The 13,971-nt window shown below is 35.4% G+C and overlaps 2 protein-coding genes across 3 annotated transcripts; one reads left to right on the top strand and one right to left on the bottom strand.

Annotated features, from left to right (window-relative positions):
- Positions 1-30: 30 nt before the first annotated feature.
- On the top strand, positions 31-2,586 carry LOC132548763 (protein FAM241B-like). Of its 2 annotated transcripts, none has more exons than XM_060212648.1 (3): positions 31-83; positions 298-417; positions 899-2,586. In XM_060212648.1, the coding sequence occupies exons 2-3, from the start codon at positions 316-318 to the stop codon at positions 1,211-1,213; spliced, it is 417 nt and encodes a 138-aa protein (XP_060068631.1). In that variant the 5' UTR covers positions 31-83; positions 298-315; the 3' UTR covers positions 1,214-2,586. The 2 variants fall into 2 exon arrangements, with proteins under 2 accessions (XP_060068631.1, XP_060068632.1); XM_060212649.1 differs by having other exon boundaries at positions 70-153.
- Positions 2,587-4,349: 1,763 nt separating this feature from the next.
- On the bottom strand, positions 4,350-12,620 carry LOC132548767 (uncharacterized). The gene is made up of 3 exons (XM_060212655.1): positions 12,595-12,620; positions 9,281-9,599; positions 4,350-8,410 (listed from the first exon to the last, which is right to left on the bottom strand). The coding sequence occupies exons 2-3, from the start codon at positions 9,506-9,508 to the stop codon at positions 7,400-7,402; spliced, it is 1,239 nt and encodes a 412-aa protein (XP_060068638.1). The 5' UTR covers positions 9,509-9,599; positions 12,595-12,620; the 3' UTR covers positions 4,350-7,399.
- Between the last annotated feature and the right edge of the window lie 1,351 nt (positions 12,621-13,971).

Here is a 13,971-nt window from a genome sequence, read left to right as displayed (position 1 = left end):
CTTTTGTGTTTGAAGTCACAAAAGCTACAAGGAAAGTAAACTTCCGGCGTGATGATCAAGACTCAGATCTGTTTTTAATTTAGGTAACGTGTAGATAAAAATAAAACCACGAAGTTGTAATGGAATCCACTTTTCAATATATGTTAACAAAAGGTATACGATTTATGTGGAATGATACGTTTTCTATTGGAGCTTAGACTAGATTGCTTTGCCATAATTACCTTTTTCATGTCATTTTTAAAATTTCATTGGCCACGTCACTTCAGTATTTGATCCATAATTCTTCTGTATTTACAGATGACATAGAGAACGCTAATGGTCAAGATTTTGAGTAATGGGGATATTGTCCCTGACAATGATCCCAGGGCATCTACAGGAAGGAGTAGTTCAAGTTCTCAGCAACCTCGTCAAAGACAGGTCTGTATTATATATATGTCATACATGTTATGTGTATCTTTGCAACTGACGTAGGAATGCAACGAAAAATATTTATACTTCCTATGGACAAAAGTCCCAATAACTTGGTATATAAAAGTATACTTTCATTTGCATTAATAAACAGAATCAAGGAGTAAAAAATACTCGCAAGGAACTTTATTCGAGTGTTAAAATTAATAAACATTAAATTGTTCCAGAGGCAGAGAAGAATCATAAATAAGGTTGGTGATATTTACTCTACGAGATATTATATATATTTCTAAATGTTTCACCAAACCAAACGGATTTGTTGTTTTTTAGCTGAACTAAACATATCTGTCAATACCATTGATGTCCTTAAAAAGGAAACATGAGCTCATGTTACCATCAATTATATTGCTCAATTAATACAGCATTTAATCAGTACTTTACAACAAATTTTACATCTGAGAATCTGTATGTTTTCTTTTCTCTTTTTAAGGGATTTGTGCGACACGATGAAGCTGGACCACAGCAATATGGGCAGCAGGTTTCAATATTTGAAATGGCTAATCAGAAGTTACTGGGATTAGGAATCCCATGCTGGAATCTTGGACAATACACAGTACAGCCAATTGTAACAGTAGGCTGCCTCATAGCTCTGATGGTGTTTGGACTCCCTGGAATTATATTTGCAGCTGTTCTCTTTTTTGTTGTTAACTGGAGTCAGCAAAATGTTGGACATCAAAACGCACATGGTGGCCAAGGACAACCAAGGGGAGATAACTGGGGTGGGGGTGGGCATCGTCTTGGGTGAATATAAATGTGATTCGAAGAAGAAGGGGTGTCAACTGAGCATACCTCAACTTTAAACATAATATTACACCAAATAAGAAATGATTGGCAATGTTCTGTAATGCTACAAACATACCACATTTTTTACAGTTTAATCAGACTGACTAGTCATTGATTAGTGGTGAAATATTCATGAACTGTTGTGTTCTACTTATTTCATAATATACTGCTAAATTTATAGAGAATTAATGTGATCACTCAAATAGAAAATTCAAGGTACCTTTGATGTAATGAATAAGTGACTAAATAAAACTTTAATCTATCTGTAGGGATCTTAATTATTCATTACATTTTTTAATGATAATTATAATTCATGTAAAGAATTTTCTTTCTTTTTTTTAAGGTTCTTTTTCTACATAAACCAAATGGTGCTAGTAAGATGTTTGATACTTACCCACTAGATTTGGCAAGTAAGTGTTTTGCAAATAGATGACTTGGCTTGTATTTATTAATATTCAACACTTCAGAAGTAAACATCCAAGTTTGTCAAACATCTTAGTGCTATTAATTGGTTATGATGTAATTGTGTGTTCAAATACAAAGACTTTTTCTTAAATTCGTGTGTGTCTAAAATTGTGTAGTATTTTTTAATTCTGATTCAGATATATTGTACATGTATTACTACTCTATATGTATTGCAATTGATTTCATTGAATCACCAATCTTGTCCCAAATCAAGGCAGAATATGTTTCCACTTAATATCTGAGGCTAGTAATTATAAGGTGATCTGTACTTTTGACTATCTTCTACACTGCTCCTTCTAATTCACAAGTCTTTACCCCCAACAATGAATACATCCCAGGTTCTTCATCCCCTAGAAAGCATTCACTTTTCTGAAGGATGGAGTAACTAAAAGACAGACCTGCTGTCCAAAAGGCTCAAACTAGGTTCTTCTCAGTCTCTAGTTGGACACTCTATCCCTTGACTACAGGGAAATACCCACTAGCTGAGGCAATTAATTTGTATTCACAACTTCTACAGAACATATATAAAGTGAACAATTCCTTACCAATGTAAATTATGTATATGCATGTACCTAGTGAATTTTATTGCCTTTCTATTTAAGCCAAAAACTGGGGGAGGGTTTAACTATAATGAGGCAAAACTCTAAGAAAATCTTCTGAATTTCAAAGAAAAATAAATTTACTGCATTTTCCAACTGACAGACTACAGTAAAATTCAGGTAGTTGAAAAAAAAAATTCAAAATGGTACCCAGATTCATCCCCAAGAAATGATCACTGATGCAGATGTGAATATAATTCTGGTCTTGATTTACAGAGAGATTCTTTGTTACTTAATGTATATCACAGAAATAAATTATTTTAAAATACCATTCAATGTTTTCAGTTGTTTGCTGCAAAGATACCAGAATAGTTCCCTCTGTTTTCAACTCACCTTGTTGACCAGTGTTTTTTCCTGAGTATTGTAAGATCATGCATCTAAACTAGAGCTGGAGTTGATCATGTAAGGACTATTTCTGCTTTATGACCTTGAAAACAAGGTCAAAGCCTTCAATTTATAGAAATATTATAGCACTTCATTCTAGGACAAATATCATTACCATATATGGAGGTCTTCTGAAACCAAAGATTTTCAGATACAGTTCTTCAAAAAATTGACATTCATGAACTTCATAATACTAAGATCCAGGAAATTAACATGACAACAGGGTCATCTGAAAATTGACACATGGATGGTCAAATCAAAGAATTTGCTGATGGTGAAAGATAAGTAAGATGAATTCAAATTTTGAACATTCCTTGAAAGTATCAGAAACTTATAAATGGAATTGCACAATCATGTTACAAAATAGCTACTTAACTTCAGAAGTAGTTATGACTATTTGTAGTAGATGAGTTAGGTTGGATTTTGGACCAAAGTGAAAAAATAAGATTTGTTCAGGACAATCTCAGGATCAGTTCATGCATGTTTGATATCATTGCCACTCCATTATAATGTTTCAGGACAAACTTGGTAGAAATCCACCCTGGCATTAATCAAGAGTAGGAGCAAACTAATGTCTGCCCCACTTGGGCCTGGGCCTTGCCCCTCTTGGGCCTGGGCCTTGCCCTCAAGTCCCTATGGGTCAAATCAAATTTCTGAATTTAAGAAATGATCCTTCGCTCTCAATGATATTTCAGACAAAATTTGGTTGCAACCTGCCAAGGTGTTTAGCAGTAATGTTTTAAAGAAAAAGTTTCCAGAATGCAAATGGAAGACGGTGCACAACGACGGATGATGCATGATATCAGTAGGTCAAGATCATTAATATGAGGAAGTATTAGCACTCCATGTCTGAGGTACATCTGTATTTCACAGGCCAAATAGCAATACCACTGGTTAATCTAATAGAACCTGGAAAGAAGATTCTTGCATGTTTTTAACACATCTGAGGAATGAAACATCTTAAGGTCATAAATATGCTATGAGGAATTATATGGCATTCCATCCTAGAAGTAGGTATGTCGTGGCCAAACAATTGCACCTAGTTGCTTCAATTGAATTTTTCAAGAAATTGTTTCAATTGAAAAGTTGGACAATCTACAAATTTATTTTCACCAATGTATAAATTATTCAGTGCCATATATGTGCAAGCTGAAACCTTACTGCTCTCTGCAGTCACCTTTTAAAATGTTTGGCAACATGGACTGATTCACGTGACTGATGTGTGAAGATTTTGGATGATTGGTGATATATGGGTTTAAAAGCATCCCTAATGGTCCCCCATCATCCACTAACAGCATCTTTATATGACAGTAGCTGAGCAAACCAACCATAATCTAGTGGTCTCAAGATATATCAATGTAGAATCATTATATTTTCACGTGTGGAAAACTATAGCTCAATGGAGCTACTTAAACTGATTTTAACCATTCATGGATAGAGTACCCACAACATCGACAATACAAAAATCCCCATACTAAAATTAATGATTTTGCAGTAGCCAACATGTCTAGATTTGAAAAATGTTAACCTTTGTTTTAGATATAAGATCAATGATAAAACACAAAGCAAGTCATTAAGGATGAAAAACAACACAAGACAGCTGATATTTAATTATATTAATGACCAAAGTCAAAACAAATACATTCATACCAATCATACCGTTATATTATACATTAATACCAAATTACTAGTATTTTTGCCATATAGAACTTCTTTACAAATTGAAATTCAGAAGAAAGAACTACTGAATAAGCCGACATCCACATCTATTGCTGCCCAGGAAAATTACCAACAAATGATTGTATGTACCTTACCTAGGTTGGTCAGGTGACGCAGTGGTAATGCACTCGCCTTTCACCTAGCCGACCTGGGTTCGATTCCCGGAACTGATGTGAAAAGGTAAGTGGTCACCTGCCCGACCACGTGGGTTTTCCCCAGGTACTCCGGTTTCCTCCCACAATAAGACCCCTCGCACGCTTACATCCAGGCCAACAAGAGTGATTAGTATAAGTTGACATAACTTGTTTCGCAATTGTTGTAAAATAAATAAAGTTTATATTTATACCTAGAAAAGAAAACCCACCTAATTGATTGTATGTTGTATAAACTTCCCTGCACAGAAGACCATATATGTAAGCACTGCTCTTAGAAAGTGGTATGGAATTCTTGTAAGAATATATACTGAGAGGAAAAAGAAACGCAATTAGCAGAAAGTTAATATTGTAAATTAAATCTTTGACATACACCCTTGAAACTTGACAAATGTGTGCATTTGAGTTAGTTCCCTATGGTACCATATTAAAATCACTGATGCATAACTAAACTGCGCACGCAGCTTGTACAAAAGAATAAGAAACTAAAGCACGATATCTCGAACCCAGTATAAAGGATTGGTTCAAAATCTCTGTGTGCAAATCTTCAGACATATCAGTCTTGATTTCACACATTTTAAGCATGAACAGTTCACTGTAAAAAAGCCACGACTGTCCGAAGTTGACTGGGGTCATGCCATTGCACCTCTTATGCAAGGTACTCTGCAAAATCAGGTCACTAATCAATTTGGAGTCCATCCATCAAACATTTGCCGTCTCATCCAAAGACTACATGACACCGGAAGGGTTGCAGACCGTCCCCGAAGCGGTCACCCTTGTGTGACGATGCCTCAGCAGGATAAGGAAGTGCGACTTTCGCACCTACGCAATCGCTTTCTGACAGCCACGGAAACAGCAAGGAACACAAATGGGCATCATCATGTTCCAATTGATCCAAAGACAGTGCATACTCGACTGCGTGTCTTCAGTCTAAGACCGTGGCGGCCATATATTGGACCACAGTTTAATGCGCGGCGACGTGCCAGACGAATGCAATGGCTGAACACATATTCCGTGTCCTGTTCTCAGATGAGTCCAGGTTTTCGCTTTACCTGCCAGATGGCAGACGTCATGTCTATAGACGTACCCACAAGCGCTATGCAGATGCTTGCTTGATAGAGAATGACCGCTTTGGAGGACGATCGGTCATGGTACGGGGAGGGATTGCACATGGTATCAAGACTTCTCTGGTCGTTATTCAGGGAAATCTCACGACCATCCGCTATAGAAATCAAGTCCTAGCACCACATGTTGTTCCTCTAGTAAAGCAGCGTCAACTGATGTTTCAGCAGGACAACGCCCGGCCGCATGTAGCAAGGGTTTGCCATGGTTATCTCGCAGCAAACAATGTCCCCATCCTAGACTGACCCCCATGCAGCCCTGACCTCTCCCTAATTGAACATTTATGGGACGAGTTGGACAGAAGGATAAGACGTAGGCCGAATCCTCCAATCAATGCTCAGTTGGCGTTGGCGCTGGATGAGGAATGGAATCGTGCAATTACTGCAGCTCGCGGGGGGCACACACGATATTGATGGGTCCAGAACGCACTTCATTTTGAGTGGGGTACTCTTGAATCAACGTCACATTTGAAAGGTTTACTTAACGTACACGAATGAAATTCTCGTAGATGACAGAGTGGTCAACTATCTTCAAGTTACACCATAACTACAATCTAAAACACTTTTTTCTATTTCCCGTAGTTGACCTGGAAATTCCTAATTGCGTTTCTTTTTCCTCTCAGTATATTTATTACTTTAAAAGTACATTTTACTGTACACTGACCATAGAACTTGCAAATTAAAGGTTAACTATACTCATATATCCCCATATGTCTACTAAGTTCCATCCCTCTTTCTTATTAAGAGTTTAACCAAAATAAATGTGCTGCTATAAAATTTATTTCTTGCATCACATCCCAGTGGGATCCTGGTGCCTTTGTTAGTTCTTTTAAATTTGGATCTTTTCCCTTCTTTCCTCTTTTTTCCTCCTGTTTTAACCCATACGTATATGAATTTATATGAAATTTGAATATTCCTTTGAGGTAATCATTAACTGTGATATCCAAGATGCTCCCCAGTCAGCCATCTCGTTTTCCTTATCAGTACTAAAATAAAAATGGCACAGCTATATATATATGTAATTCAGGAAAGATAATCCAGTAATTCTAAAGATATTGTAAAAATCCATGCTGGATGTCTAGGTCAGTCCAAAAATAAGCAGAAGAATTGTATGGCATGGTGTCAAGTTTGAGAAACATCCATAACATTTTAAGCATTTGTCCAGAAATAGCAATAATAAGTAGAAAATGTCAATTTACAAAATGGCCGCCTATAAGCCATTTTGTTTTCCTCATCACACTCAAAGGTGGACAAGCACAACTAGAGAGCAAGGAGAACCAATATGGACCTACACATCAAGTTTAAGAAATATCCTTCAGGTGTATCTAAAGAAATAGTGATAACAATCTTCAAAGGTGAAACTAAAAGATGGCTGCCTGTTTGCAGGTTTTAGAAGTATCCTCCCACCACTTCTCAGGATACAGCAATAACAAACATAAATTGTGAAAGACAACCACCCCAGTCGACAATTTTGTCCCAATGGTCAGACTTAGATTGCAAGGGCAACCAACATATGATACCTGAGAAATGTTCTTCTCAAGAAAAATTGATAACAAGGATTGTTTATGGAAGGACGACAAACAGATGATGGACCACTGATGTGGGGCTATTTAAATAACATGACACATTGTAGACTAAAATGGCATGGTTTCTTTTCACAAACAGCTTAAGGCAACTGTAGAATACAAATCTGCTGATGATGGATCTCTTATGCAGAAGGCATGTTCAACTCATAACATAGAGCAGCATGTGATTCAGTCTTGACAACCTGCGTGCTAAATCTATGATTCCTTTCTATTAGATATTGTACATATTGAAGAGTTTTTTTCTTATTCCTACCCGACTCTAAAATGGACTCAAATTCTTTTCGTTCCAGAAGACTTTTTAAATACACCAGCAATACCTCTGGAGAGTGGCACAATACTAAAGGACAAGATGCACTATCTTCCATTTTGAACCCATGCTTCTCCAAAATTTTCAAATTTTCGATGACATCCTTTTCATGCAGCAGAATAAGGCCTTTCACATCTTCATCTAATTTCTGTTGTTGTAAATATTCATAGAACAAACTGTGAAGAATTGTTTGAGAACCGTGAAACACTTTTTTAGAAAGGCCAAAATCATTAATTTCTTTCAAATCCAGTTCATGAACTTTCAATCCATACTGCGAAGCATGTGCAAGAAGTGCATTCAAGCTTTCATAAGTAATCCATTTTTCAGGATATCTAGTAAAATCCTTTGGAAAGGTAATCCCTTCATGTTTGAAAAACCTGAAGACATTTTCCTTGCTTGAGAGAGATCGCCTCCAAATATAGCCAGGATACTTTGGTTTCTCCACCATGGTGTATTTTGCATGAAGTAAGTACCTCCATATCCATTGGTCATAATTATGTAATTCAACTGGAAGCATGAACATAGTTTGTTCATTTTTTGTCACATCTAACATGGTATGTAGTCTTTTATTCATCAAAGAAAATAACTGGTGATGCTGAATCATCTGAGGAACAGAGTATCCATGCTCTTTAAGAGTGTGGACATTGGATAAAGTATTGCTCCATGACTTGTTATAATTCTTTTCAATAATACTCGTTAGTAGATGAATATTTGTAAGCGTGCAATCAAGATCTTTGCAAATCCGTACCAGCTCCAATACGTTAGGACAAGAAATGTGTTCCAAGCATTCTTGATTTAGAGCCTTTTGGAGTTTTCGACTTTCAATCTGAAAAAGGACCAAAAGCAATTGGTAGAAAAGACGGGACAGAACAACATCATTACTCATAATTAATATGACATTGATTTATGAACCCATTAAAAGTTATGGAATTCTAATTAATTTATATGCATCAGACAAAACCCAGCAAGAGACTCAGAGGGCCTGTATTGCTGACCTGGTTCTGTTTGGCCAAAATTGATTTAGGCAAGCTAAAAGAAAAGCATAACACTTTTGTGAATAGATTATATACATTTTCTCCATTGGGTCCCACCCCTCTAACCCTGCACCCAGAGATCTCAGCCCAGCAATTCATACAAAAGTCTGCTTCATTTAAGTATCATTCAAAATAAATGTAAGGATAACTCTGTCATTTCTACAGAAGAAAATGGGGTTTTAAAAAAATGGTTATACACATCTGTGAGGCCAGACTCGCCATTTGTTGAAAATACTTTCATTCAACAAAGAAAAGATTAAAAACTGATTCCTCTTTTTTCCTTATTGGGTCCTGGGGCCAACATCTATGGCAAAAGGGGGATCAGGCATATCATTTAAACAAAATGGAGTCCCCTACCTCCACTGATTTTAAGCCCAAATTTTAACAAAATCCTATCATATCAGAGTCAACAATATTTTTACATGTTTGAACGGAATATAAGTAACACGAACTGCTGTAAAAATTTCAAAATGAAAAAAAGGTCAAGGTCACAGTGATCTACACTGCCCTGCACACTGATTTTTGGTAATACAGGTGTACCACAACTTTCATTAAGTATCTTTCACAGTTTGAAAGGTATTGCCCACACAAGAACCAGAAGAACCAATACTAAAAAAACATGTTTCCCACACTTCTTTCCAAAGAGCAATGTGATAACTTACAATCTCATCAAATCTAATTTTGGATGCTGCAGCTATCTGCATAACGTTATGCTGTCTATATTGAAGAAGGTCCCTTCTGAAAGTTTTCAGCAAAACTGTCATTCTGTTTGCTTTCCAAGAGCTTATAACACAACTTTGCTTCCAATGTCTGGTGAAAAGCAACTGATTCCAGTACACTGACATCAGGAGTTTATTTGTTCCAAGTTCCCATTGTACAAATGTAACCATGCTGTAGACATCATTTCAAAACAGCCACAAGTAATCAATTGAAGAAATTACTCCACCCGCAGTATAAGTTCCTCCCTCAATGTTTCTGAAACTGACAAAAAGGAATTATGTTACAAATAAAATTATGAAATGCAATCGTAGATCAATATATACCAAAGAAGAATGATGTCCGTATTTTCAACAGAGTGTTTTGAACAAATTTTTACAGATTTCCCTTCCTTAGAAATACCTAGTTCCAAATTGGTGCCAGAATTAAGCATTGGATGTAAAATGAAATGGTCCTGCAGTCCTGTTTAATAAACTTGGCCCATGCTAATATGCACCATGTTTTCTAACAAAATGACTTCAATGGTTTTTTCAAACTTTTGTCACAACCTTATTTCAAGAATACGATGTCTTTGTACGTCTTGTAGGTCTTTGTACGTCTATCAATACCTGGTCTAATCTCTGTCCTGAAAAAATGTACTTATATCTAAAATTGTCTTGCTGTAATATCTCTTATTGTAAATGGTTAAAAAAAATCAAAATATATCAAGCTAAGTGGATACAACAATTTACAAATATCACAGAATCATAGTACATTTCTTAACATTGGTAATAATGTTCCATGTAAAACATCAGTTCTAGCATATTTTATTTAAAAGGGCTAAATATATATCAGATGAAAAATCATTTACAACGCTGAATCTACCAATTCCAGCAAAGAAGAACATGAGATTCAAGTAGGGATCTTTAATCCATTATCGTTTGATCTTTATTTGTTCTTTAAAAGTTTAATATTTTCCCTTCTTTTCTATCCTTTCCTGTTTTTGATTTTAACTAAATGAAATTTGAAAAAAGAAAAAGCAATAGTAATATCTAACTGCCAAATAAAAGATAGCCACCTGTCAGTCATATTGTTACTCAGATCTGTTCCAAAATTAAAAGAGCACAACAAGGGATCATAAAGAGATCTAAACATGAAATTTGAGAAAGATCCATCCAGTACTTAAGAAATAGCAATAACAAGAACATGGACAGAAGGACCATGGACGTACTGCAATCTGAATATCTAACAGTGTGGTGATGGTAAACCAAAATTAAAAACTTGTCAAAGAATTCATAATTTGAGTTGTATGATCCGACAAACCATTACCGTAAATTTGCGGGTATAATGCGCACTCGGGTATAGTGCGCAGGTACTTTTTTGGGTGTCAGATTAAAAGTTTTCTACTGAAAGATTACTTGATTACTGGTTACCGTGATGAAACAGTTGTGGTTTGATCCATTGATAATTAGGAAACCACAATCATCGTGACCCTAACATAATTAATTACCTTACGTAGACAAATTCACACAGATACCTGACTTAACAAGCATGAAAGGCTTGGTTAATTGGATAAGTAACAAACACATTGAGTAATTTACTGATTCAATTTTCAAATTGGGTCAATGCAGTATAGCTACAGAACTGCAGATCAGTGTAAGATTGTGATGTATGGAAAATCATACCATACATGTTTTCTCTTGGTTAAGTAATATCTAATGAAATATTTGTATTTATTTAAAGAATGAGAAAGACCCTAGAATTGCTCATTACTAAAAGAGGAGAAATAATAAAATTTTTAGATTTCATTAGAAATTTGTTAAATGGCAATTATGCACTTTTTATACACCTGTCAAAAATTTGGCAAATTTTGACAACATGTACCATGGTATTGCACTGTCTATTGGTCCTTTGTAAACTTCAGCCAAACAAGGTCATAAGGCACTTTTTGCCTTACATTCCAAATAATTAACTTGACATAACAACTACACAATGTATGTTTGAAGCTATTTGACACATACATTGGTAGTATATTTTGAGCTTCATGCCAGTGAAATCTGTAAGAATTGTTTTGGATGTCTATCCTTGTTTTCAAGCAAGGCTTAGTATAAAACATTTACTACTTTCTAAGATACCCTGACTGGAAGATGTGGTTATCATAGTGGGCATCTCCAAATCATTTGGGAAACAACTTTCTTTTTTATCTCAAAATGAATTCTTTTTAAGTTGCAATGTCAGCTTTAAGGTTTATTTATGTTGAAACAAGTAAATACAACAAAAGGTTTTTATTAATTACTTAGGAAGAGAAATTTTACTGAAATAAAAATGTCATTTTAAGTAATTTTGAAGATGAATTAAAAAATTTGCTTTTTATCATGCATTAATATTTAAACATAACAAAAAAAATATCAACGATGCTTGCATGCTGTTAATTAAACCAATTTTACTTCTGGGTCACTGTAAGCTCACTCAAGCATCTCTGTGATTTCATCAGCATAGGAATGGCAGTCACATGTCCAATGCATATGTCGGGTCATTTCAGGTGATTGAAACACCCTAAACACCTCAAAATTAATCCAATACACCAAAAACCTTCCTCAAAACATTTGCAAACTACCTCTATCACCTAACTACCACTCCCAACACTAAAAGTCTACCCAAAAACCAAATATTACATCACATAGAGAAAAAGAGATAATCTCAATTACGGTGACCAGATTATTATAGTGGGGAGATAACCATTACAGGTTGTCTCTTATAGATTGCCGTTGATCAAGAATGTTTGTTTGTTTTATTACAATAAAATTATTTCCATTTTAAATGAGAATGGTGAACCATATGTTTTTTCCTTTCTATATTATAAACTATACTATAAAAAGGTAATATATATACATCCTAACTATATATGTAATAGGTTATGCAATTTCCTTTTATTTGTATCAATATTGCATTATCACTTCGTTCATATAATTGTTTTGCAGTCGTCTGGGTGTTGTTTAGGTAGATTACAGGGTTTTTATGGGTGTTTTGGGGTTGTTTTTTAATGTTCTGGTGAAATTTTGGGTGTTTTGGGGTATCGGCATACCTTAGCTAGCGAGCAATGATTCATAAGGGGTCCGAAACTAATGCCCCAAGGGTAAATCATCGTTGCTAGCTCTCGTAGTTCCAAATTCCAAGAGTATCAAGAATATCGAAGGTCAGTGGACAGTTGTCCAATGCTTATAAAGTCACTTAGTCCAGGTAATTTGCTATAACAGACCAGTTTTTAAATGTAACTTACCGTTCCGTGCGTGACTTCTTAAAACACGCGGGCGACACAGATTGTTATTCTAAATTCCGGTCAGGTCGGTTGCGGAATGCAAATAACAAACTGATTAATGCAAATTCAAGCCCGGGTTTAGGTAATAATTGATGGTTATAATCGGCGTTTAAGTTTGGTATTAAATTTTAATACCATCACCATAACTTTAGACTGCATCATGCGTGCGGATACATTAGCACAATATGACAATATGATATACAGTAACGGTCCATATATAGATGTTATAGTGACAAGGGGTGTAACTCCCGAGAAGGAAAAACCTAGTGTTCTATAAGATTTAAATAAGAAAGACGTTATAATCTAAATAAGAAAATGTCGAAAACCGCGTGAAAATTGAGTTATGTGTTTTAATATTGAATTTCTTGTGATACATTAATTACCTTAAAAATAAATGTTTTATCTTTATAATGAATGTTTGATGAACGAGATTGACCTTAGTATAAACCAAGTATAGACTTTGAGTTATTTCATTGCAGTTTCTTATTTGTTTATATCAGGGACTGCGTATGCTCTTTATATCATCGATTTACATTTTAGATGGAGTGAAAATTTAAACGCAGCACTCAAACGTAAACTATCGTTAATTCATTCATAAGGTAAGATTTTTTTTATTTTTAAAAGGGTGAAATAGACTTTTTAAGAAAAATTGAAATTTATTTTTTTCCCCTTTGGTTCTTGAAATATTACTTACATATGATAATCCTAGTGTCTAACGCCAGTGATCGACGGCATAAGAGAAAACATGACGGTAAATGTTTAGAAAGTGGAGTAAAAGTGGAAATTCTACAACGTACGAGACATGCTGTCATCAACTGACAAGCCGTGCGGTTAAGGTCATCTAACACTCAAATGTAATGTATTTGATACCGTAGGACCTGATGCTCATATAAGATCAAAAGCATAGGCTCAGTTTTTCCGTCTTGGGAGTTACACCCCAAAAACAAAACCATGTGATACGCTCACTATTGCTCTCTGCACCATTAGAAGATTTCATGTCAAAATTGGAGGTTCCATATGTAAGACACTCATGAATAAGACGAGAAGGCTAGTTTTATCATTTGATGTACATCAATCGAATCTTAAGTACTGGCTCTGATGTTGGGTGTCGCTCCTTTGTAGTTTTCAAAGGAGCGTATCAGTTTGTGATTGGTCATTTTTTCCCACCTGAAACATACTCTAGACTAATCAAATTACTTTACTTGTGCCTTCATTGTTCATGGGGTGTAGAGAGCGGAAATGACAGTAACAGGTGGAATATCAAGGATTTCTTAACAGTTGTGGACAAGAATGAATGAAAACTAGCCCGTCCTCATTACATGATATGACCGGACGGGA

This window comes from Ylistrum balloti, unplaced genomic scaffold, assembly GCF_031769215.1.
Source record: "Ylistrum balloti isolate Yb309-2 unplaced genomic scaffold, AGI_CSIRO_Ybal_v1 Utg370026, whole genome shotgun sequence".
Taxonomy (NCBI): domain Eukaryota; kingdom Metazoa; phylum Mollusca; class Bivalvia; order Pectinida; family Pectinidae; genus Ylistrum; species Ylistrum balloti.
This window is presented reverse-complemented; position numbering and strand designations above follow the sequence as displayed.

Bases quoted from the DNA above. Each gene is read 5' to 3' on its own strand.
- LOC132548767 (XM_060212655.1), bottom strand. From the start codon at position 9,508: ATGGTTACATTTGTACAATGGGAACTTGGAACAAATAAACTCCTGATG. The intron at 8,411-9,280 runs GTAAGTTATCAC...GTCCTTTTTCAG, and splicing joins AAATTAGATTTGATGAGATT to ATTGAAAGTCGAAAACTCCA.
- LOC132548763 (XM_060212648.1), top strand. From the start codon at position 316: ATGGTCAAGATTTTGAGTAATGGGGATATTGTCCCTGACAATGATCCC. The intron at 418-898 runs GTCTGTATTATA...TCTCTTTTTAAG, and splicing joins AGCAACCTCGTCAAAGACAG to GGATTTGTGCGACACGATGA.